Source organism: Pleurodeles waltl, chromosome 9 (assembly GCF_031143425.1).
Source record: "Pleurodeles waltl isolate 20211129_DDA chromosome 9, aPleWal1.hap1.20221129, whole genome shotgun sequence".
Taxonomy (NCBI): domain Eukaryota; kingdom Metazoa; phylum Chordata; class Amphibia; order Caudata; family Salamandridae; genus Pleurodeles; species Pleurodeles waltl.
In genome coordinates this window covers 166,925,422-166,950,844 of record NC_090448.1, presented here as the reverse complement: position 1 = coordinate 166,950,844, position 25,423 = coordinate 166,925,422, and the positions used below count along the sequence as shown (strand labels likewise).

Sequence of the window (25,423 nt, the reverse complement as noted above, 5' to 3'; positions counted from 1 at the left end):
TCAGTGATGCTCAACGTATTCGGATCTAAAATAACAAATTTTCTATATTATGGCTAAATTTGGCTTTTGTTTATACATAGAATTGTATTTTCCAACATAAGGTTAAATATATTTGCTTTATTTTGATTAATATCAAATTTGCTCATTTTCAATTTACCAAGACTTCTTTAAACTTTTCTGTCAACAATGGTGTGTTGCTTGTGCCGTGAATGTGTTCTAGGACAACAACTTGTTGCATATTTTTAATTTTATTTTACTCGGACTACCTATAGAATGAAGTTCTTCATGAGTGGTTGCCTCTGGAAGCTAGTTAGCAGGGGGAAGTGGAGCAAAGGAGACGAGGAAGTCATCAAGCGCACAAAGTATTAAGGATAGGTTTAGGCTCCATGAGATGATAGAAAGAGATGAGCCTTTAGTGATTTTTCTGAAAGACAGCTTTTGATGGAGTGGCAGCAGAAGGGAGTTGGAGAATGCATATGCTGTGAAAGTAATCTAATTAATCGTATTTTGAAATATTCCAATGAGACATGTACCTGCTGTGATGATGATAGTCATTTTTGTTTCTTCGATGTAAACTATTTTCACTGTGGCAGAAAACCTTTTCCCTACTTCCCATCAATTCTAGAAGTTTTCCATCCCTGTTCCCATCTTCAAAACCGATTTTCCGCTGCCCATTAATGGGCACATGTCTACATTATTTTTCAGGGGTGCAAATTCACCATATATAAGTGTGTAAACAGCCACAGATGTGTGGGTGGTCACCAAACTCTACATATAGGCCAATCCTAGAATGAACATAACATTATATTATATACGCCTTGCTCTCCTAAAAGCCATTTTTAATCCGGCAACATTCCATATCCTCCACCGGATTTATTGTTATTTTCATGGCTCCACGAATAGGGCGTGTTGGCTTGCACTCCAAAAATGTTTTAAGAACTTACACTACATTAATGAGGGCGCACTATTTGATACCACATTGTTCAAATTCCAAAGATTGAATTATCTTAAAAAATATTACTTAACTTTGTATTTAATGTGCTGAGAGTTAAACTTTTAAAATCTCTTAAATGTTTATGTATCCTGAACCTAGACTGCAGTCACTTCCCTAAACGAAGTCAGAGCATCTCAGTTTATAAAACTATACATATTCAAATGAAATAAATATTGTTCAACTCATAAAATAAAATGTGTCTCTCACCTGCCCCCACTCTCCAGTTTTCCATTTTGGACATCTTCCCCCTCGACACTTTCTTTGTACGTTTGGTTTTGCAAGGTGTTTGCAGTATTCATTTTCCACCTGCACTCCTTCCTTGGTAACACAATAGACACTGCGGGATTTATTTCCACGTCCACAAGAAACAGAACACTGCAATTTGAAAACAATGCACATGTTTACTTGACATTACATCACAGTCCTATCCACTAAACATTTTTGTGGCTCTGTTATTTGCAGAACGTGTTATTTTTCAGATTGACTGATTCAAACAAAAAACCTCTACACACCTCAACGGGGAGTGCAGGAAATCAGATTAGACACTCATTTGAATGTTATCATCACAGCGGTAACAGCAAGACAGAAAAGAGATGTACTACTTAGAAATCTTTACAAGGAACTTTTAAAAGGAATGTCTAAACTTCACTTCCATGCACCTGATTTGGCTCTGTTTCTCCATAAACTTTGTACGTCACGTGGGATATTGAACTGGATTTTCTGTTCTAGAAATTAGCAGATTTATTTGACAGAGCGTGTAACATGGCGAGCTTTCTGAAGGTTGAAGAAGAGCCTTGAGACTTGGCTTGACCAGGGTGGAATTGTAACTGTCTTCTTTGTTACACTCCTGCAGAGATGAAAAGGGACTAAATGGGACTGGAACAGTGCTCCTGTCATTTAAACTCGGTGTTTGATTTGTAGAAGCAGGCGATTTTCCTCAGCATCTCTGGTTGGAAATGGGCTATATTGCATGTTCATTATTTAAATATGTATAAGTTTAAATGTGAATGGAAATATAGACAAATAAGAAATAGTGCATGAAAAACAAAATGTATATAGTAACATAACATTGAATAAAAATATCTCTCTGTCCTAACATATGTACAATATACATGCGTATATACTGTGTAAATACAGATGCACCGATTGTAATGTGCAATTTATTACCACTACTGAGAGTGGGAAGGGGCCATAACTCATGAAAAGTGGATCACAAGTAAGTTGAGTTATAATGGCGATTCCCCTACCTCATCAACAGAACATAATTGCATATTATACTCTGCGAATATGCATATATGGTTTATACCGTGGCCTTTTTCATGTGTATTTGTTTTAAAGACCTGTCACTAAATGTGAAAAGTAGAAGGGAATAAAGGTAAGCAATGGGTGGAATTTAGAAGCCATGTTATGTGGCCACAGCACTTTTGTTTGTGTATTTTGAGCTCCGGGGTGAACTTGCTGGGCTTGTAGGGGAGGTCTCTGCTGTTTCATGATATGGCACCAGCCCTGAAAATTGGGTAGACATGGTATTCAACAAAGGCGATCATTTCTTATAGAATTTAACAACCTGACACCTTTCAAGAGATTTGCAAGGGACAGTTTCTAATTTTCTGTAAATTGTTGGAATTTTAAATGGTAGGGCTTGTTACTTCTATTGCTGTATGTTGTTGGAGGGCAGTAGGTCGAAAGAACTGACAGGGGAAACGATTGCAAGGGAGGGCATTTAGTTCTCCTAGATCGAGCCAGGCCTATGCAAATCTTTGATGGGGAAGTCAAATGTGGTCTGTTGTAATGTGTGTTAAAATTGTAATAAGAAAGCATAGTTAGTAGTTCCCAGTTTGACCTGCTTGTCACTGGAGCCTGGCCTATTGGACAGAAAACAAAACAGTTCAGAGAAAAACGTCAAACCATTATTTGTATGTTTTTTCCCAATAACTCACAATCCACTGGAGGCGCTACTCTTTTGACAAACAATCCTTAATTTGTATGAGGCAAGCAAAACTTCGAATGGTTTGAAAATAGGTATGTGTACCACTGTTTCAATTTTATAGCTTTACTTGACAGTGCTTATGGGATGGCTTGCAATTGTGGATACGTATCCCAATGTACCAGCAACTAAGGTAACTCTATCCTTCCTTACTTTCCGTACTAAGATATGTATTAGAGAACTCTGTGGCTATTTTTAGTTATTTCATATTTTCATATATGCACTGCTCAATTTCAGCAGAAGACATTCAAAATCAATTATAGAGTACAACCACCTAAGTAAACTCTGACAAATACTAATATATAACAAGCAACGAAGATTGAGGGTGCTGTCCTATTGTTTACAATCCTTACATACCTGTTACTGATATGGAAAGTGGGTCCGATAAATTACTTGCATAAATTGCAGTTGTTCTCTGGTCTTTAATAGAATGAAACACTTATTTATATTAAGGTTTCTTATTATAACGTGGTCTTTTCACTTTATACTGTTTGACTGGATATGTTTTCCACCACGTGGCATGCAAATTGCACCTTGAAAAACTCCCCACTCATGCAGAAAACCAAATGGAATGACACTTTGAGATTTATTTAAATGGTAGTATAGTGACTGAGTCTGGAAGAACAATGAAGAGCAGTGAATTCAAACTGTATGAGTACCCTAAAGGTTAAAAAAGCTAATCAATAAATTTGTGTCAATGAGCCCACTACAGTTGAGTAGTAAACATATAGCAACAAAATTGGGATTAGGGCCAACTGTGCTCATATAATTATCACAGGTACAGTGATGAGCCATCCTACCAATAGCTCCTTTGTTTGACACGTTTGATGGCTAATTTCCTTTCTTTTTCCCTTCCCTCCACTTCTTTTGAATATTGTTACCACACACATTTCCACAACTCCCCTTCTTTGCCAAGCCTTGAGGTGAGCAGGTGCTGTTGCTCTTGTCAATTAACCTTTTTGCCTTTGGCCGTCACAGTCCTTATTCACTTGGGAATGTCAAAATAGCTTTCTCAGGTTTCCTCTATAACATCTTTTACTGATCTAAGCCACTCATATCAAACTGTGACCCTCCATTTGGGCCTAACCACTTGCATTCTATTTTCAATCTACTGCTCACCTCTCCTTTCTCTCCCCAGATATCTCCATTGGTATTCCCTTTCTGGAACTAAAATTGTCAACTATTTAATGCAGAAAAGGCCACTGTTTGCTTTGTTTTCTCTCTTTGTATCTCCCTTGTCTATGCAAAAGAGCTTTTAGAGTCTTGCACCCAACACTGCCACCACTCTACTTCTTCCTTGCCTCTGAAACTTAGCTTGTATTCCTCACCATCCATGGTCTATGGAATGGTCTTTTTAATGTGCTTGTTCAGTGTAACAACAACTCAACATCTGCCCGGTGTGACACAATATTGCCATAGCATATTCGTCTGCTTTACCCTTCTTTCAATCACTTACTCTTATTGTTTATCCTTTCTTTTCTAAGTGACTCTCTCGCTAACTCTTTCAAAAGGCTTCCATTGATTTGCATATCTCACCTAACTTTCTTTCTATCTCTTCTCCCCTTTCTTTATTAACTCATTAAATGCTTAAATGTCTAATTCAATCTCAACTCTCCATCTACCTTGTTTCCCTTTTTCCTTCCCCCTCTCATTTGAAGTCTCACTCAGTTCACTTTACTGAGAGGGCCCTTCTCTCATTTCCTACCACCTCAACATTTCCTTCATTACCACATTAGATCAATTGTTGTTTCCTAGCACTCTTTCATTATATTTCCTTTGGCATCAGTATGGTCCTTAATTTCTTCCTAAACCTGACACCATTGCTTTTCAGAGTTCTTGACAAAACACTTCTACTCTTTAGTGCAGAATTCTTCAGGGCTTAGTCTTGAGTCCCTTACATTCCTGCATCTATGCAACACCCCCTTTAAAATATTACAGCCTCTTTTGGCTTTTGTTACCACTGCTCTACCAATGATTCCTAACTAAATACCTTCCTTCTAACAACCCCACTATATATGACACCTTTTACAATCACTTTACTGCTGTAAATCTCTGGATGTTTTGCCACTCCCTTCAGCTTAATCGTATAAACACCTTTTTGAGTCTTCTCAGTTACCTCTCCTTGGCATATTAAAATGTTAGGTCTAGTGCAGTATTTGAGCTTACACTCTAGGCGTCAGGGGCCCACACCTGCCAGCATCTAACTTTACTTACACAGTGACTTGTGGCTGCATGCTCTGATAGGTGTAGATGTAATCTCATATGGGAGGTGCAATTAACTTTCTGTGTTATTGAGAAAGTGGTTGTGGTATTTTATTCTCACTGGCTGCATTTATAATAGAAACTCTACTCATCTAGTTTTAAGGAGACTGGGTTTAAATCATTAAGCTGTGCACTCTGAAATGTATTTAACATTGTTATCATACTTAGCAGCAGCCATAAGCCCTTCATTGGCTGCTTGAGCTTCATGATTTTTTAGCTTTGGCTCCTGGAAATAAAGGCACAAAATAAAGATGAGTAAGGTAACTGGACAGACTTTGAGAACAAGTACATGTTTTTGTATCTCAATGAAGTTCAAAATAATGCTGTCCTAAGTTACACTAATGCCATCTCTCAGCAGATGGACCTCACCATCACCCCTTTGTCATCCTTTGCCTGTGGCTGACGATATAAGATATAAGAATCAAGCAGCAGTCACCCATACTTAGTGAGCTTCGTAGCTCAGAGCAGGTGCAGAAGAGTAGACTCTAACACCAGGGTGAAGGGATCCTCAACTTGGTCCCAGACTGCAAATTGTTCTAATTGGAGCATGAAGGAAAGTGTTTGGTGAGCAGAGGTTATTGCCTCTTCATTCTAAAGTCTACATCGGAGCTTGAGTGCCTATATTTGAAGGATGTGCATATAATTACTTATGAAGATATAGGGTAGCCCTTAAAGAAGTTATCAGGAATAAAATATCCGCTTTGGTTGTACACATGATGGACATTAGCTTAATGGGCAAAGCCTATATTCCACCTTGAAAACAAAGGAAGTCTTTACAAAGATATTTCTTTGCCCCACACCCACCAAATACTTTTAATATTAAACAGTTTCCAGCATAGGTCTCGCAAACCCCATTGCATAAATCTATCCATAGCTGGTAAGCCAACAATTGTGAAACTTTGCATACCGATTTAGATTCCTCTTTGAAACAATATGTTAATGTGTCATATACTAACATTCTGTATGGCGTAAAGCTTCTTTACCGCATGGTTTGTATTCTGGTGCCTAGATGAAAGAATAGGCAGTGGAAACACAACTGGAGGACAATCCTTCCATAGTAAATACGATTTCATAAGGTAGTACCTTTTTTGCATCAGAATATCAAGAAATCAAAGTCTACTTGCCAGTTCCAAGTTTAGGTCAATGGGCCTGATCCATGTAGCCACCTTAGGCAGTAAACATATTTATGTGTGAAAATGGCTCTCTGTCTACATTTGTGGAATTCAAGGAAGGATTTTTAACAGGCATAAACAATATTACCCCCAGAGATTGTTCCTTAATGGGTGTGGGGAAAGTTGTGTAGTAAATCCCATTCAAAGGGTGAGGAATGAGTAGAACAAGGTGTCATTTGTTTTGATAGATTGTGAACATCAACTTGAGATTTTGAAATAATTCACAAACTATGATCCAACCCTTTTCACCCTGGAAATTGTGTGAATTTCTGAAAGCAGTAAATTAGCATCTTTTCTCTGGTGCAGATTTACTCTTTTGTGTTGTGAATCAGGTCCAGTACCCTCATTAATCAAATTACCTGGGCAGCATATCTACAATACTCACCCCAGAAACAGTGGTAAAATTAAAAATTCAATCAATGTGATTTTCATAAGACCTTAACCCTATTTGAAGTATTGAATAATTTGTTTAAATCACAAATCCTAATAAGATATTTATGTTGGTGCTTTTACACCTTCATGTGGCCTTTTATATGATGGACCTTCGTGAATCAATTATCTGATGCCACAAATGATTTGTGTTAGAGATAACACCTGCTCATCGACCATTGTATTTAACATAGATCTGGTCTTTATTACAATTAAACTAACACTCAAGGTTGGTTTTTTATACATCTGCTGCTGATATTCAGCTATTTATCATGGTTGGTTCTAAATTGCCCCAGTATAATATTTAAAGGTTGAATAATAGGTTTTTGTCTCCAATTGACTATCACACTGTTGAAAGTGATTTTGTTTTTAGTATATAAACCCCTTCTAATTATTTTATAACTGCCTATTTTGTTCCAGGCAATGATTGTTTTATAAGATCAGGTACAAATCTGGGTGTAGCCCTCAAATGGACAAATCACTCTAGTGCCTCAAGTTAATGCCAAAGTAAATCTGTTTTTTCTCCATTGCACTCCTTTAAACAGTCTCTTACCTTTATTCTATTAGAAATCGTGGTAGCAGTGTTGCATTTTCTGAGGAGCACTCAACCATATTATTGTATTATGCAAAACGACAAATAGTCGATAATATAATAGTGTAGCTTACTTGAGGTCTTTGCAAAAAGATCATCAACAAACAGAGCTGAAAGGATACAGGTTATACATTGGCCTGTATCAAGAACAATCACAACCTATGTTTTCCTGTTGAATAAGTAAAAGCCAGTGTTGACTAAAGAAGTACAACTATTTAGTGTTAAAGTGTCTGCCAGGCAATGAGGAGAGTCATAAACATAAAAGTGGCATGCTGGGAAGAAACTAGTGATTAAAAGCCTGTTAGATGTGACCTCACAGATTGGAGCCATGAAGATGAATCCTTCAGTGAAACGGCAGTAGAGCACAGGCAAAATGCAGGGGGTTTACTGTCCCTGTAAAACGATGTGAAGGAGTGAAGTGTGCATGGAGCTTCCCCAAGTAAAGAGAGGAGCACAAGGGCAGGTTGCAAAAGTGTTCCCAGTTAACGTATGAACGTGACAGGTCAGGTATAATACTTAATAACCCCACAAACAGTTAAATAGAGAATAATGTTCAACACAAGATTATTACCTGTACCCTCTTCAACTAAATATTCTTGAACACAAATTTACTGTGGGAGCTATTTTCACATACATACCAACTGAACAAAAGCCAGCATTTGGTCTCTATTCACAGGGCTATTTTCAGCCATATATGCATGGTTTTGGTCGAAATGACCTCATTTAAGCCTGACAGGCATTCACAAAAGGATTCCAGAGATGTGTGGAGAAATGTCAGGAGTAAGTCTCACTCAAGTGTTGTAAAGTGGGTGTTACAAGCAATGGTTAACCTCAAAGGTATGTGAACACTCACAAATGTGCAGTTTGTGAGCATTCCCAAACTGAATTCAGACCAATTACTACTTCAGCAATTGCCATGAAGTAAGTCTAGTCACCTAGTCACTTCTAGGTTTGGAAGGGAAAGATGTCACCCTCAGATATGGTTGAGGAGTAGCGGAGGGGCTTTCTGCCTAGGGGAAAATGTTTACCCCAGAGAAAAAAAAGTAAAAAAAGGTGCATTTGCTTAGTGGTCTGCATTCCCTCTCTGTTGAAAATATGCAGCAGGAATAGGAGCCCAAGGAATATGCCCCTTCACATCCCCAAAGGAGTACTTGGGAACATGCATCTGGTGCATACTTCTGGGAACCTTTGTGAATAGGAAAATAAACCATAAAGTGGTGTTCAGGCAAAGACGTAGATCTGCACCCGTCCTTACATTCTTGTTTGTTGTGAATAAGAACCCTGGTGGTGGTTAGGCTTAGTTTAAGAAAAAAAGATAATTAAAATTCAGAACACATCATATTAACATGTATTTATTATGAGGTTGTTTAAAGGAAATTATTGTATGGCAAATATATTGTGAAAAAGCATTAAATGACAAGGTAAGTAATGGTCATGGGTGACATCATGGGAAAATTAATAATACCTAGGCTAGAACCCACTTCTAATTATAGTCCCTTGGAATTTGATTGCCAGTAACAACCAAAGATGATACTTTCTGGAAATGAATAGCTCGTCTTCTTCATAATTCGTTTTTACTACACTGATTGTAAAACAACATCAATTTTAACATGCTAGGAAAAAGCCTATGGGGTGCATGTTATGTTGTTGTATTTTATTGGCATTTATGTAGCACACAATCTTCATTTGATACTCCAGGGGTCATTTTATTCGAAATGCCCCGGGGATGTAACAGTCATGTGCACCGACTTTCTACGCCTCCTGGGCGCCATGACATTAGTGAAGGGGCTACAGATGCTTGCGCTGTCCTATCTATCATAAAGCTTGCACCAGCGCTCATGCAGTGCAGGTGCGAACGCAAGTGTGTGTGTGTGCAGTCATTTGCATGAGGGCATGCTCCCTAACAAATAAACTGTTTGTCTCTGCGCCCATGCTGTATTACACACGGCTCAGAGGGAAAGGAACTGTCAAGAGGCACACTATCCACGTCAGCAACACGCACACTGAGAGAAATGTGTGCTGTGTCAGAGACAAGGGCAGTGCACCCCAAACATAATAAAGTCAATAATCTTTGGTTCTAACTCTTTCTGTGGTTTCAAGAAGAGAACAGAGTTTGATTCAACTAGTGAAGATGTGCTATCAGCACTACCATCACATGGAGAGAGCAGCAGGGACTAATTGACCTGAACGCTTAACATTCATGCCTCACAGTAACATAAGGATAAGGTCTAATTATGACTTTGGGATTCCAGCTTCAGGAGTGTTAGTACTTGGCAGGAGCAACAGAGACATATTTTTAGGGTGAAAAAGGAAGGACGGTGGCTCTCTTTGCAAAAGGTAATACTGCAGGAAAATGTCTATACTGTCTTATGGGAGACACATTTCAGCATTCACAAACACAGATTGATACAATGGAATGGGGATTAATAGGAATACATGGAATACAGAGTGGGAGAGCTTGGTCCAAGAAGATGGGAACAATATCAGTGTAGCACACAGCGTTCATTGTTAATGTGCTAATGCCAGTTGTCACCTGGTGACTCTCAAGGTACAAAATGAGAAAATTATATTGTAGGAAAGTGTACTTCTTTGCAGAATTCCCCCCCAGTTTTGCCCCCTATATAGCTACTATATGCTGGTTTTCGAACTGATAGTCTGACTGAGGCCTGCTAAACAGACCTAAGTGCCAGTGTTCTTTCCTTAAAACTATTTGATGGCCAATTGTAACCCAATTGACATGGACTTTAGTATCCCTGTAAGTCCCTAGTAATTGGTACCCCTGGTATCTAGGGCATAAGTACTAAAGAGGGTCCTTAAGGGCTCCAGCATCTAATGCCACCCTAAGAGACCCACACACAAATTCCATAAAGACTGCCATTGGAGGCTGCGTGACATGGTGCAAACCGTGATTGAAAACACAACATGGCACACCACTGTGTACCATGCCAAAGACACTGCATTGGCTATATGTAAGACACCTCCACAGCAGGCCTTGGAACCCTAAGGCATGGTGCATTATAGCACGCGTAGACATAACTGCATGAGCAGGTATGGCCCTACAATGTCTGGTTCCATTGCTAGATATTACAATTGAGCTGGGAAGCCATCTTAAGGTATGTACCCGACACTGGTCAAAAGAGTTTCCCAGCTACATAATGGCTTCACTGAAACCTATGGTGCCTGGTATCAATCACCTCATAATAGTAAACCCACTCTGATTCCAGTGTTGGATTTAGGAATACCTGAACCCAGGGGGTACCTCAGAGGTACGCCCCGAAACCTACTAGCCCTCTAGTGCGCTGGCTGACTGGTCCTTGCCAGGCTGCCACCACAGATGAGTTTCTGACCCCTTAGGAGGTGAGAGCTCTACTCTCTGAGGTCAGAAACAATGCCTGATGTGACAGGAGGCATTTACACCTCCTTCACCAGACAAGCTAGTAAATTAGCATGTCAAGGACAGGAGCTTCAAAGAGCACACCTCCTTTAATATGCAGGCCTAAATGAAGTTAAGACAAAAGAAAAAATTCCACCATCTTGTGTGTGGTGGAATTAGGAACTCTGAAACAGGGTTATGCACACTCCCAACAGGAAGTGGTCATTTAGAGGGTGTAGTGACCATGTGGGTACATAGCCCATTGGCTACTAACCTTCACTCCCCTTAACACCCCTAAAGTTTTTATTTAGGTGTCACCCTGACACCAGGAACCTGCGACTGACTTGGTGCCAAACCTACCGGCCTGTCTGCTGCTCCCGACAACTGTGATGACTCGTCCTGCCACTGTGCAACCTCCAAAAGCCTGGGAGGAATGCCAGTACCTCACCCAACAGCTAGCATCTCCTGTGGAGTAGCAGAGCTACTTCCCTGCATCTTGCAGGCACCAAAAACCAAGTGCCTCTGACCACCTCGATTCGCTGGACCAAAGACCTCTGCACCTGAGCCCCACATCCATAGTCGAGGAGAACCGACCGTAACCCTTGCACCCAGAGACCCTCAAGAGCTGAGCCCACCTGTGGGTTTGCACAGCCTGAGGCCCCCACCAGTCCCTGCTTTCAGCATCTTTTCAATCAGAATGTTCTCCATTGACTTTAACGGGGCACCCGATATGTAAAACCACCTCTGAACCTAACTTTGCTGACCAAGGAGACTGTTGGTCCTGTCTTGGACCTTGCCCTATACTTACCTTGAGTCCTGAAGAACAGTCCTGTAAGTCGCTCCCAAGTACTGATATGCAGTATATGTTTCTTTCCCATAGGATAACATTAGGGCAGCTAAAGCTGAAAAGCACCTCTGCACCGGATGCCACAGGGCTGACCCAGGTGACTTATTGGTGCTGCCTTGGACTTTGACCCATACTTACCTTAACTTTGGAAGAACAGTCCTATAAGCTGTTGCTAAGTAACCGTATGAAGTATATGCTTCTTTTCCTATAGGATAACATTACAGCATTAAAGCCAATGCAAGTGTATTTGCTGTATACTTTAAAACTGCTAACTTAAAATGTACTTACCCAAGAACAAAGTTCTTAGTGTTAGAAAATATATAAAAATATGTGTTACTTTTCTAGATTGGCATGTATCTCATTATTGACAGTGTGTGTCTTTTATTGACTATGTGTATGCAGCAAATGTGTAACTCGTGCCCTAAGGTAACTATAACTTGCGCCACCGCCATGCCTAGTTCTTTCATAAAAAATTTTATGCAAGTATTACATTGATATTATCCGTGATGTTATCAACGATGTCATGCGTGCTGTAATTTGTGGTGTAATTAGCAGTGCATGGTGAGGGCGCAAGTTATAGTTACCTTAGGGCATGAGTTATACTTACTTGAGATAATTCTAACTATAATAGATGAATTTCTATGGTTTTGTATGTTTAAACTGTGAGCCTAAATAGAACATCCCTGTATCTTTTGTTTTTTTAAGTGATTTTCTATGTTTTTTAAAATTCTGTTTCCTAACTATGTAACGTTTAGTTTATTCAGTGAATTTCTGTTTTTTAACGTATATTAATTTTCATTACAATGTGTTAATCCAACCTCCTATAAGCACCCAACCTTTCACCGTGCGCGGCCTTTGCCTGTGAGAACCAGGATTAGCCCGCAAGGCCTTGCCTGCAGTCAGTCCCTTCTGCCAACCCCCCTAACAACCGAATCCACCCAATCCAACTCTGCCCACAGCCCTTTGGCTGTCCACGTCGGAAGCTGGCCGCAGCCTACCTCTCTGGGTGTAAGAATAGGCGCAAGAGGGTGTATCAGGGGGTGAGAATGGGTGTGTCAGTGTCTACTTGGCTCTGTGAGTGGGTGAATGAGGGTTTCAGTGGGAGTGTGAGAGTCTGAGTGAGTTCTGTGAGCATGTGCGTGAGTGTTTGAGTGGGTCTGTGAGTGGGTATGGGTGGGTCTGAGTGGGGCTGTGAGTTTGTGTACTAGGTTCTGCGTGGGTCTGTCAGTGTTTGTGTGAGTGTCTGAGTGGGTATGTGAGTAGGTGCGTTAGGGTCTGAGTGTGTGTGTGTGTGGGAAAAAGAGGTTGAAAAAGAGAAATTGAGAGAGAGAAAGAGAGGGAGAGTGATAAAGAGTTTTTTAGGCTTTAATTAATGATCCACTTAGAATGAGATATTTCGTGACAAATTGAAAAGAAAAATGTTTTTGTCAATTAAAAAGAGTGAGAGAAGTTAAAAACATTTAAGTAGGGAAATAGCCACAGGCATACCTGGACTAGAACCCTCAACTCTCCACATGAGGGTCTGAGGCCGCCTTAACTATTAGGCCAATGCTTTTTTTTCAATTGTGCCCTTTACAGTATATCTGGGACCGCAGGGGTAGCCTCAAGGCCTCCCCTGAGGTCCCTGTTGATTTTTATTTTATTTTATTTTGTGCCCTTTGTGGTCTATCTGGGACTCCAGGGGGAGCCTCAAGGCTTTCCCTTTGGTCCCAGCCACCTCCTGCACGAGTCAACATTGCTCCAGCAAGAAAGAAAATGCTTTTAATAGCAATGTTTGCACCTGCCTTCCCTGCACGCATATCTGACTGCAGGGAAGACAGATGAAACACTCTTTCTGATAGCGGGACCAGTTTGACAGGCCCCGCTGTCAGAAAGTGGAGTTACATTTGCTGTGACTTGGCTACAGCTGTCAAAGCTGCAGCCAAGCCACAGCTAACAGCTGTGGGGGCAGGGGGTGGCAGTCCCTAGGGCAATCAGTGGTTCTTCGAGGGGGGCCATGTACGATCAATGCCCCCGGGGAGCTATTGGTTCCCAGGGCTATGAGTTTCCCAAACTGAACCCCTATCATCCATTTTTAATATAGCCCCAGAGAGGTGGTGGTCCCTGGGGATGTTGGGGGTGCCCCCCACAATTTTCATTTTTTAAAGCCCTGGGAAGGTGGTTCCTGGGGCCGAGGTGGGCAATGCAGCTCCCGCTGCCACAATCTAAATATAGCCCTGGGTAGGAGGCCCCCCCACATTAATGTTGCTTAAAACTCCAGGGACGTGACAGTCCCTGGGGCTGTGGGGGAGGCTGAAAAGCCTCCCCCACACAAGTTAAATATAGCCCTGGGCGGCAGTGGTCCCTGAAGCTGTCGGGGGCCATTTGGCCCCCTGAATTAATGTTGCTTAAAGCCCTGTGGAGGTGTCAGTCCCGGTGGCTAGTTGTCCTCCACACCTCCCCCACACAAATAAAACACATAGCCCCAGGGATGTGATGGTCCCTGGGGGGGAGCCACTCAGCACGCCCGCACATATTTTCTGCATCTCCCTTGGGAGGTGGCAGTCCTTTTACAAATAAACAATGTCCCAGGGACTTGGCTCGCCTGGGGGCTTAAAAAAGATGAAGCGTGGGAATCTGCACTTTTTAAATTTACAGCAGATTTGCTGCGCCTCCTGCTGTTAATTTAAAAAAATGCTTTTTAGCCCTGGGGCATCTGTCTGGCACCCACCACCCGAGCTAAGAGGCTAAGGGGTCAGGGTGTCTGTACCCTGGCCCCTTTTCTTTGTTCATTTTTTTTTTTTAATTTCCATTTTGTCTGGGACTTGACTCAGGCTGAGTCCCAACATACCTGCCAACACTTTCTTGTAGACGTGTTGACAGCCAATCAGATCTCAGCACGAGATAGGAAGGGGTCACAAATCCTTCGCGTCCCTATATATACAAATCTGGATTTTCTTTAATTTCTCAAAAACTACTGAACAGATTTACACCAAATAAAATAAAGGCTCTTTCTGGGCCAAGAGCCACCTTTCTGCCAAATGTGGTGTAATTCCGTCCAGTAGACTTGGCACTATCGCAGTTCAAAATCCCTATGGAAAGTTTTATGGGGAAAAAGTGCTTTGGGACCCCCTTTTTGTGAAGATTCAAACGGCACCAAAGTTATTAGCAAAACAAAAAACATTCTTTCTATAAACTAGGTCCGAACTATAACTACCTACTGGCAACTGCCACTAGGTAATACATATATATATATATATATATATATATATATATATATATATATATATATATATATATAATGGGTTAATGTGCCTCCTGTTGATCTGCTTGTGTGTAATCTGTAAGACACTTATTTGAATGCTGCGAAATCCTCCTGCCTCAGTACTAAGAATGTGAGGATTCCTTTATTAAGTGAAATTGTGAATGTCAGTCATTTGTGAGTAACAAAGCTAGTTAAGTTTTCCAGGTAATTCCAGAGGGCTGTGATTGATTTCTAAGTCTGTAGATCCGTCAATTAGCTACTATATATGTGTGAGCAAAGTAATTGGTACTAATGAGTAATACTGAATGCCGTTAACAGCCATTGAACAGCCTATTGGGCTGTGTTGTTGGTATGCCATGTTTAAGACTACTGCAGTAAACAAGGTGATATCCTTCTATAATGCATATCTGGCTTTCATGTACTGCAGACAGAAGTATGCTGTTGTTGGCACAGTGATACATTGTGTGCTGTTTTAATCAAGGTGATACCTACCTCTTTGGGATATTTGGTAGATTTCTGTGTAGTGTTTATCAAGCAGGTCGTGTTGAGAACTGTTCAGAAGTGTTGAATGATGCTGGGAGACTGAAACTATCCAGTATTCAGCACACCAATTAGGTATTTGATGTATGTGGTAGAAATATAATAAACTATGACTTAAGGACTTAGGGCCATATGTACGAACACATTTTCCCATAGACACAGAATGGGCAAAACTGCTTGCTACATCTGGCCCTAAATTCTTACTTCGAATACACATAACAAGAAACGTGTTAGTACTGTAATGGCCTTGGCACCATGGTGCTTTGTAACAAATTCTACTGAGGATGGACAAAATGGCTTATGTCAAACATAAGCTAATTGAATTATAGGTACGTGAAATATGCAATCCACATTATAGTTTAAAATATCCCAAAATGTTTTACTTTACAGAGGGTGTTCCTGGTCTTTTTCAATCAAGTATATATTGATTTTTCATATCAAAATTAATTTGTTGTGTGTCCAGTTCATCAGGGAGGATATTTTTTCAATTTAATCCCCATCGGGAGACACGGAAGAGCTTCCATGTCTCCCCCCGTCCCTCTGTGATGTCACAGTTTGTTTTCCCAACCAGAGCAGGAGGCGGAGACAGGGGCGCTTTCTGCTCCGTTGGGGAAAACGGGCCCGAAAGCACCTCCCAGCCTTCAGGAAAGCCTTGCTTGAAAGGTGAGATTCTCCCCTTTCAAACGAGGCCTTCTGACAGTGTTTCCTGGGCATGGATCACAGCCGCTCTGCGATCCATGCTCAGGAAACCCCACTAGACACCAGGGTTTAAAAAAAAAAAAAAAAAAAGGTTATTGACTTGGGGGTCTGCCCTTTAGAAATGGGAAAGGCCCACACAAAAAAAACTTGGGCAGATTATTTAATTTTATTTGTGTGTTTACCCCTGGGGGCAATCATACCCCCCAACCCAGGGGTTAAAAAAAAAGAAACAATAAATAAAAAAAATGAAATTGACAGGGGGTCACCCATGAGCAGGGCTGACCCCCTGGGGGATATATATATATATATATATATATATATATATATTTTTTTTTTTTTTAGAGTTGTGTGGTATCAGAAGATTACTAATTAACCCCTTCGCTGCCAGGCCTTTTCCCCCTCCTGTGCCAGGCCTTTTTTTGGCTATTTGGGGCAGTTTGTGCTTAGGCCCTCATAACTTTTTGTCCACATAAGCTATCCAAGCCAAATTTGCGTCCTTTTTTTCCAACATCCTAGGGATTCTAGAGGTACCCAGACTTTGTGGGTTCCCCTGAAGGAGGCCAAGAAATTAGCCAAAATAGAGTGAAAATGTCTTTTTTTTTTTTTTAAATGGGAAAAAGTGGCTGCAGAAGAAGGCTTGTGTTTTTTTCCCCTGAAAATGGCATCAACAAAGGGTTTGCGGTGCTAAAATCACCAGCTTCCCAGCTTTCAGGAACAAGCAGACTTGAATCAGAAAACCCAATTTTTCCACACAAATTTGGCATTTTACTGACATTTTTACAATTTTTTGTGCTTTCAGCCTCCTTCCAGTCGGTGACAGAAATGGGCGTGAAACCAATGCTGGATCCCAGAAACCTAAACATTTCTGGAAAGTAGACAAGATTCTGAATTCAGCAAGGGGTCATTTGTGTAGATCCTACAAGGGTTTCCTACAGAAAATAACAACTGAAAAAGAAAAATATTGAAATTGAGATGAAAAAAACAGCATTTTTTCTATACGTTTTACTCTGTAACTTTTTCCTGCAATGTCAGATTTTCGAAAGCAATATACCGTTACGTCTGCTGGACTACTCTCGTTGCGGGGATATATAGGGTTTGCAGGTTCATCAAGAACCCAAGGTACGTAGAGCCAATAAATAAGCTGCACCCTGCAGTGCGTTTTCATTCTATACCGGGTATACAGCAATTCATTTGCTGAAATATAAAGAGTCAAAAATAGCTATCAAGAAAACCTTTGTATTTCCAAAATGGGCACAAGATAAGGTGTTGAGGAGCAGTTGTTATTTGCACATCTCTGAATTCCGGGGTGAACATACTAGCATGTGAATTACAGGGCATTTCTCAAATAGATGTCTTTTTTACACACTCTCTTATATTTGGAAGGAAAAAATGTAGAGAAAGACAAGAGGCAATAACACTTGTTTTGCTAATCTATGTTCCCCCAAGTCTCCGGATACAAATGGTACCTCACTTGTGTGGCTATGCCTAGCGCCCGCGACAGGAAACGCCCCAAAACACAACGTGGACACATCAATTTTTTTTAAAGAAAACAGAGGTGTTTTTTGCAAAGTGCCTACCTGTAGATTTTGGCCTCTAGCTCAGCCGGCACCTAGGGAAACCTACCAAACCTTTGCATTTGTGAAAACTAGAGACCTAGGGGAATCCCAGATGGGGTGACTTGTGGGGTTCTGACCAGGTTCTGTTAGCCAGAATCCTTTGCAAACCTCAAAATTTGGCTAAAAAAACACTTTTTCCTCACATTTTGGCGACAGAAAGTTCTGGAATCAGAGAGGAGCCACAAATTTCCTTCCACCCAGCGTTCCCCCAAGTCTCCTGATAAAAATGATACCTCACTTGTGTGGGTAGGCCTAGCGCCTGCGACAGGAAATGCCCCAAACCGCAACGTGCACACTTCACATTTTTTTAAAGAAAACAGAGGTGTTTTTTGCAAAGTGCCTACCTGTAGATTTTGGCCTCTAGCTCAGCCGGCACCTAGGGAAACCTACCAAACCCATGCATTTTTGAAAACTAGAGACCTAGGGGAATCCAAGATGGGGTGACTTGTGAGGCTCTGACCAGGTTCTGTTACCCAGAATCCTTTGCAAACCTCAAAATGTGGCTAAAAAACACACATTTTCCTCACATTTTGGTGACAGAAAGTTTTGGAATCACAGAGGAGCCACAAATTTCCTTCCACCCAGCGTTCCCCCAAGTCTCCCGATAAAAATGATACCTCACTTGTGTGGGTAGGCCTAGCGCCCGCGACAGGAAATGCCCCAAACCACAACGTGCACACATCACATTTCTTGAAAGAAAACAGAAATGTTTTTTGCAAAGTGCCTACCTGTAGATTTTGGCCTCTAGCTCAGCCGGCACCTAAGGAAACCTACCAAACCTATGCATTTTTGAAAACTAGAGACCTAGGGGAATCCAAGATGGGGTGACTTGTGGGGCTCTGACCAGGTTTTGTTACCCAGAATCCTTTGCAAACCTCAAAATCTGGCTAAAAAAACAAATTTTCCTCACATTTTGGTGACAGAAAGTTCTGGAATCAGAGAGGAGTCACAAATTTCCTTCCACCCAGCGTTCCCCCAAGTCTCCCGATAAAAATGATACCTCACTTATGTGGGTAGGCCTAGCGCCCGCAACAGGAAATGCCCCAAAACGCAACGTGGACACATCACAGTTTTTGAAAGAAAACAGAAGTGTTTTTTGCAAAGTGCCTACCTGTAGATTTTGGCCTCTAGCTCATCCGGCCCCACGGGGGGCAGAAATGGCCTAAAATAAAAAATTTCCCCCCCAACCATCCCCCCCGCCCCGGAGCGACCCTTGCCTACGGGGTCGCTCCCCTTGGCGCCAAAAAAAAAATCCCCGGTGCCTAGTGGTTTCTGCCCCCTTGGGGGCAGATTGACCTAAAATTGGCCAATCTGCCCCCATGGGGGGCAGAAATGGTCTAAATACAATTTGCCCCCCAGGGGAGCGACCCTTGCCTAATGGGTCGCTCCCCATCTAAAAAAAAACAAACAAAAAAAAAAAACACAAAAAAAATTTGCCCTGGCGTCTAGAGGTTTCTGACCCCCCTGGGGGCAAATGGGCAGAAATGGCCTAAAATAAATTTGCCCCCCCAACCCCCACCCTGGGAGCGACCCTTGCCTACGAGGTCGCTCCCCCTGCATGACATTGACGCCAAAAAAAAAATCCCCGGTGCCTAGTGGTTTCTGCCCCCTTGGGGGCAGATTGACCTAAAATCGGCCGATCTGCCCCCAAGGGGGGCAGAAATGGTCTAAATACAATTTGCCCCCCAGGGGAGCGACCCTTGCATAATGGGTCGTTCCCCATCTCTAAAAAAACGAAAACACACAAAAAAAACACACAAAAAAAAATTTGCCCTGGTGCCTAGAGGATTCTGCCCCCGGGGGGGACTGAAATGGCCTAAAATAAATTTGGCCCACCAACCCCCACCTTTTCCTACGGGGTCGCTCCCCCTGCGTGACATTGGTGCCAAAAATAAAATCCCCGGCGCCTAGTGGTTTCTGCCCCCCTTGGGGGCAGATTGGCGTAGCAAAAAATGGCTGATCTGCCCCCAAAGGGGGCAGAAATGGCCTAAATACAATTTTCCCCTCCAGGGGAGCGACCCTTGTCCAAGGGGTCGCTCCCCATCTGTAAAACCAAAAAACAAAACAAAAAAAAAAATCCCCGGTGCGTAGTGGTTTCTGCCCCCCTTGGGGGTTGATCGGCCTAATCAAAATAGGCTGATCTACCCCCCAGCGGGGCAGAAATGGCCTAAAATAATTCCCCCCACGAGGGGAGCGACCCTTGTCTAAGGGGTCGCTCCCCTTGCGTGAAATTCACGAAAACAAAAAAAACTCCCTGGTGTCTAGTGGTTCCTGCCCCCCTTGGGGGCAGATTGGCCTCATCAAAATAGGCCAATCTGCCCCCAAGGGGGACAGAAATGGCCTAAATATAATTTGCCCCCTAGGGGAGCGACCCTTGCCTAAGGGGTCGCTCCCCACCGAAAAAAAACAAAAAACAAAACAAATAGAAGAAAAAAAAAAACATGATCCCTGGTGCCCTACAGGCTTCTGCCCCCCTGGGGGCAGATCGGCCTAATAACAGGCCTATCTGCCCCCAGGGGGGGCAGTAAAGGCCTTCCCAAAACAATGCCCCCCCTGGGAGCGACCCTTGCCCAAGGGGTCGCTCCCTTATGTCCATAACCAACAAAAAAAAAAAATCCCTGGTGTCTAGTGGGGTTTCAAAAGCCGGATTGCAAGCAATCCAGCTTTTGAAACCCTGGGAGAGACTTCAAACGGAAGGAAATACATTTCCTTCCCTTTGAAGCCTCTCCGGGCCTCCCCCACGTGATTGAAGGAGAAATGCTGAGCATTTCTCTTTCAGTCGCGCAGGAAGCAGAACTTCCAGCGCGATGGGGGAGACCCAGTGACTAATCAGCGCGCGCTCGCGTGCTGACGTCACAGGGGGGATTGGGGGGGGTGGGTCGGGGTGGAAGGGGAAGGGCTTCCCCTTCCATCCCTGCCTTTGTGCACAGGGGGGGGCGCTAGGCTCCCCCCAGTTCCTGTGCCTTGGACGAGGTGACCTCGTCCAAGGCACACTGGAACTGTAGCCTTGGACGAGGTCACTATCTGTGTTTCCCACTTAAAGATAGGATATTCAGTGACTGACTTTGAAAAGCTGCACCTTTCTTCTTATTGGGATTTCTTTAGAGGAAGGACCTGCAGTCGAGTGATAAGAGCATAGATAAGTATATTCCTACTGCGCATTCAACTGTTCAGCTATTCACATTAACCCACTTCTATCACTCTCCTAACCTGGATCTTTTGAGAGACTAGACTCTCTCTAAGAGAACAATGTTAACTTAATATCTCCTTTTCTCCAGGAGTCGGAGGTTTCCAAGGTTCTCTGGGGAACAGTCCAAAGCTTCACAAATAAACAAACTACTAACGTCTTTTACACGAAACGAAAACTCCTTCTCAAAGTTCAGTTTTCTCATTCACAGTCTCTAGGAATAAGTCTCAGCACTGAGGTTTGTCTCTAACACCGACAAGTCTGCAAAGCAAAGAGTTCTTAAATATATAGGTACATATATATATATACATATATATATACATTTGAGGTGAGCAAATCTAGAGTGTCGCTGGTGTTGCAGGGTGCTCCTTACTAGAGCAGCTCTCCACCTAAAATTGGGAACTTCCCAGAGTTCTCCTTTGTTTTTTGCATATATATATAGACATATACATATATATATATATACATATATATATATATATACATATACATATATATACATATATATATACACATATACATATATATATATATATATATATATACACATATACATATATATACATATATAAATATATATATATATACATATACATATATATATATACATATATATATATATATATATATACATATATATATATATATATATATATATATATATATATATATATATATATATATATATATATATAGGCAAGTCTGGGAATCATACAAAAGGATTCCTTATTGCAGTTGCTTGAAGTTCTGTTAAGCCAAAACGAATTCTCCTCAGAAAGCCGACAGCCAGTTGTTGGAAGAAGGAAGAAAATCAGCTTCTCCAGAAGCGAAAAAATAGCTGGTGTGCACACCGTAACAAGAAAAAGAATTAATTACTAAAAACTGGAAGAATTCTCTATGAAACTAAACGCCTCAGGAATACTGCTCATTCTCCTCAGGATGACAGTTGAAGTGCAGGGTTCCCAGAGAGAAACAGCTGGAGGGAAGCTTCAGCATGAGACTAAGGTAGAAACACTAGAGTGCTGACCTCACAAGGATTTGCAGACACCAACTTGGGTGGTGGTTAAATCTGAAGAACCTAGTTCTAACTACAGCCTCCACAAGAGCCACCGGAAGTGAGAATGCCGCTGCAACCAACGTGGGTACAAGGAAAAGGGGAATCATTTCTGCTGAGGGAAGAACTTAACAACACTAGCAATAGTTTTCCTGACATGTGGTTTCTCTGGGGGCCACGATCATCCCCCAAAGAAATCAAACAGCTATTAAAAAATATATATGTATATACATACATATAGAGAGAGAGAGACTAAAGAGGGCGAGAAATCTTATATATATATATATATATATATATATATATATATATATACATACACATACATATATATAGATTACTTTTGTCATTGCATATGTTGTTTTCCTGGAGGCTCACATCGACCCCAGGGAAACCACACACGCATATACGCATATAAATGTGATCCCTTTATATCGTTATATATACATATGGAGAGAGATACCCTATCTCCCTATATATGTGCATGGGTTTTATATATATATATATATATATATATATATATATATATATATATATATATATATATATATATATATAATTTAGGTAGCAATAAAAATAACTAAATAAATCTGTGATTATGTTCCTGCTAGAGAAAGAGATCAGACTTTTGTCTAGTGGCAGTTTTGATGCCATAAAGTAGCACAGAAGGTTTATATGCCTCCTGCAAACAACAGATCTGTAATTTATTTATGTGAATTGCAGAGTGGATTAATAAAGCCAGCTGTTACCTGCGCTGTAAAACAAATGTATGTGCGAGGGGGGCTATGGAGAAATGAAGGGCAATTTTGCTGTGTGGCAGTGAGGAAATCCAAGGAGGAGGTCATGGGAGGGGGAGCGGTGAAAAAGCTTGTTGCACTGGGTGCCACCTGCACTAAAGGCTGTGATGATGGGTATGTGGCAAGGTGAAATAATATTGTGTCTTTTTTGTTTTTTCTTCAGTGTCTTCAGAGAACCTGCTAGAGGGAAGAAGCTAAGGTAAGGTCACTGACATTTACTGTCATACACATTACAAACACACACACCCACTAGCTATCTTGTCACCATATCTGCCACCTATGTAGGCTAGTGTTTTAGAGGGACAGTTTAGCCAGAAGCAGAGATCTCATATTGTTGGATGACTGCTGCTGAAGTTGTAACTTGGATTATGGCAGGCAGCTCTGAGGCAGGATCAGAGACTGAAACATCAGATACTAAGACGGCATCTGAGGGAGAGGACAATGGAGCAGAATCTGGGAGTGATTTTTCAGTCGGCAGAGTCCCAGCCGTTGACACCTTTCCCAGTTATTCTGAGAGAGACGAGGATAGTTGTGCTGTCCCTTCACAAGCACAGTATCTGAAGCGGGACAGCAGTGAGTTAGCCCAAACCAGAGAGATGGTGCTTGCGGCAGCAAGCACAGAGAGTGCTCTCTTGGTAGCCCTCCAATTTAGTTCAGTCCCAAATTCCACATTTTACTGGCAACGCTGGATGTACAGTAGATACAGCCAACTTTTTGCCAATTGACTACGTCCATCTCTTTTTGGATGTTGACTTTCTTCAGCAAATTGTCCAGCAAATAAATTTGCGTTCCAAACAATTTCTGAGGGAGCATGGAGGCACCCTGGGGCCCGTTCTAGGGAACGCCAGTGGACTCCCACTTCTCTGGTGGAGCTGAAGATATTTTGGGGCCTTACGCTCAAAATGGGGTTAGTGCACAACCCACGTTGCAGTCCTGCTGGACGACTCGCATGGTTTGGGTAACCCCATCATCTCACAGGGCCGCAACAGGGAAGACCCAAATTATATTCGTGGAGACATCAAAATTATCGATCACAAACAACCTGGTTTTGTAAGGTGAGCGCTTGCGTTTTCGGTCCTGGGCTTGGAGGCCATATAGGGAAACACCAGTGGGGTATCGCTTTTATCGTGACTAGTTGAACGCTGGGTGGTAGAAATTTTGTGGATCCCTGCATATTCCTGTAGTTTGCATGACAGAAATGCGAGGAAAAGTAGAGTTTTTATTCAATTCAAAATTTGGGGAATCCACACAAGCCACACCTCTTTGGACTCTGCCAGGTGTCTACTTTTCAGAAATTTCTGGGTTTCGTAGGATTCCCTAGATGGCTGCCGAGCCCAGGGCCAAAAACTGAGGTGCCTCCCCTTGCAAAAACTGGTAGTTTTAGGATAGATAATTTTGATGTTTCCATGTTGGGTTTTGAACCCTCCCTTGATGCAGGCACTAGGCCTACCCAATCTACATTTACACAAGTAAGGTTCCATTTTGTGACTCCCCTCAGAATCCAGAACTTTGCAGCACTGAAATGTGAGAAAAACTTGTTTTTTTAGCCACATTTTGATGTTTGCAAAGGATTCTGGGTAAAAGAAAGAGCCCCACAAGTCACACCATCCTGGATTTCCCTAGGTGTCTAGTTTTCAGAAATTTACAGGTTTGGTAGGTTTGCCTAGGTGCTGGATGAGCTGGAGGCCAAAATCCACAGCTAGGCACTTTGCAAAAAACAGGTCAGTTTTCATTAGAACAATGTGATGTGTCCACATTTTTTTTTTGGGGCATTTCATGTTGCAGGGCACAAGGTCTACCCACACAAGTGAGGTACCATTTTCATTTGGAGACTTGGGGGAATGCTGGGTGGAAGGAAGTTTGTGTCTCTCCTTAGATTTCAGAGGTTTCCACCATCGAAATGTGAGGAAAAGGTAGTTTTTTTTGCCAAATTTTGAGGTTTGTAAGGGATTCTGGGTAACGGAACCTGGTGAGAGCCCCACAAGTCACCCCATCCTGGATTCCCCTGGGTGTCTGATTTTAAAAAATGCACATGTTTGCTAGGTTTCCTTAGGTGCCGGCTGACCTAGATGCCAAAATCCACAGCTAGGCACTTTCCTAAAAATTCGGCAGATTTCAATGTAAAAATGTGATGTGTCCATGTTGCTTTTTAGGGTCTTTCCTGTTGCCGGCACTAGGCCTACCCACACAAGTGAGGTACCATTTTTGTCGGGAGACTTAGGGGAACACAGAATAGAAGAACAAGTGTTATTGCCCCTTGTCTTTCTCTACATTTTTTCCTTCCAAATGGAAGGCAGTGTGTAAGAAAGAAGTCTATTTGAGAAATGCTCTGTAATTCACATGCTAGCATGGGGACCCCTAAATTCAGAGATGTGCAAATAATCACTGCTTCTCAATACCTTATCTTGTGCCCATGTTGAAAATACAAAGGTTTCCTTGATACCTATTTTTCACTCTTTATATTCCAGCAAATGAATTGCTGTATGCCCGGTATACGACAGCCCTTTGCAATGTGCAGCTCATTTATTGGCTCTGGGTACCTAGGGTCCTTAATGAACCTACAAAACCTATATATTCCCACAAGCAGAAGAGTCAAGCAGACGTAATGGTATATTGTTTTCAAAAATCTGCCA

General features: G+C 41.9%; 1 protein-coding gene and 1 long non-coding RNA gene across 2 annotated transcripts in view; one reads left to right on the top strand and one right to left on the bottom strand.

The window, feature by feature from the left end:
• ADAMTS9 (ADAM metallopeptidase with thrombospondin type 1 motif 9) overlaps positions 1 to 25,423 on the bottom strand; it is a 704,469-nt gene that overhangs the window by 196,615 nt on the left and 482,431 nt on the right. The window contains exon 29 of the mRNA XM_069206502.1: positions 1,202 to 1,369. Coding sequence (XP_069062603.1) covers positions 1,202 to 1,369 — 168 coding nt within the window. The remainder of the gene's footprint in view (positions 1 to 1,201; positions 1,370 to 25,423) is intronic.
• Positions 1 to 25,423, top strand: part of LOC138259062 (uncharacterized) — a 100,556-nt gene that overhangs the window by 29,183 nt on the left and 45,950 nt on the right. Inside the window, exon 3 of the long non-coding RNA XR_011198632.1 lies at positions 22,954 to 22,989. This is a non-coding gene — a long non-coding RNA (uncharacterized lncRNA). The remainder of the gene's footprint in view (positions 1 to 22,953; positions 22,990 to 25,423) is intronic.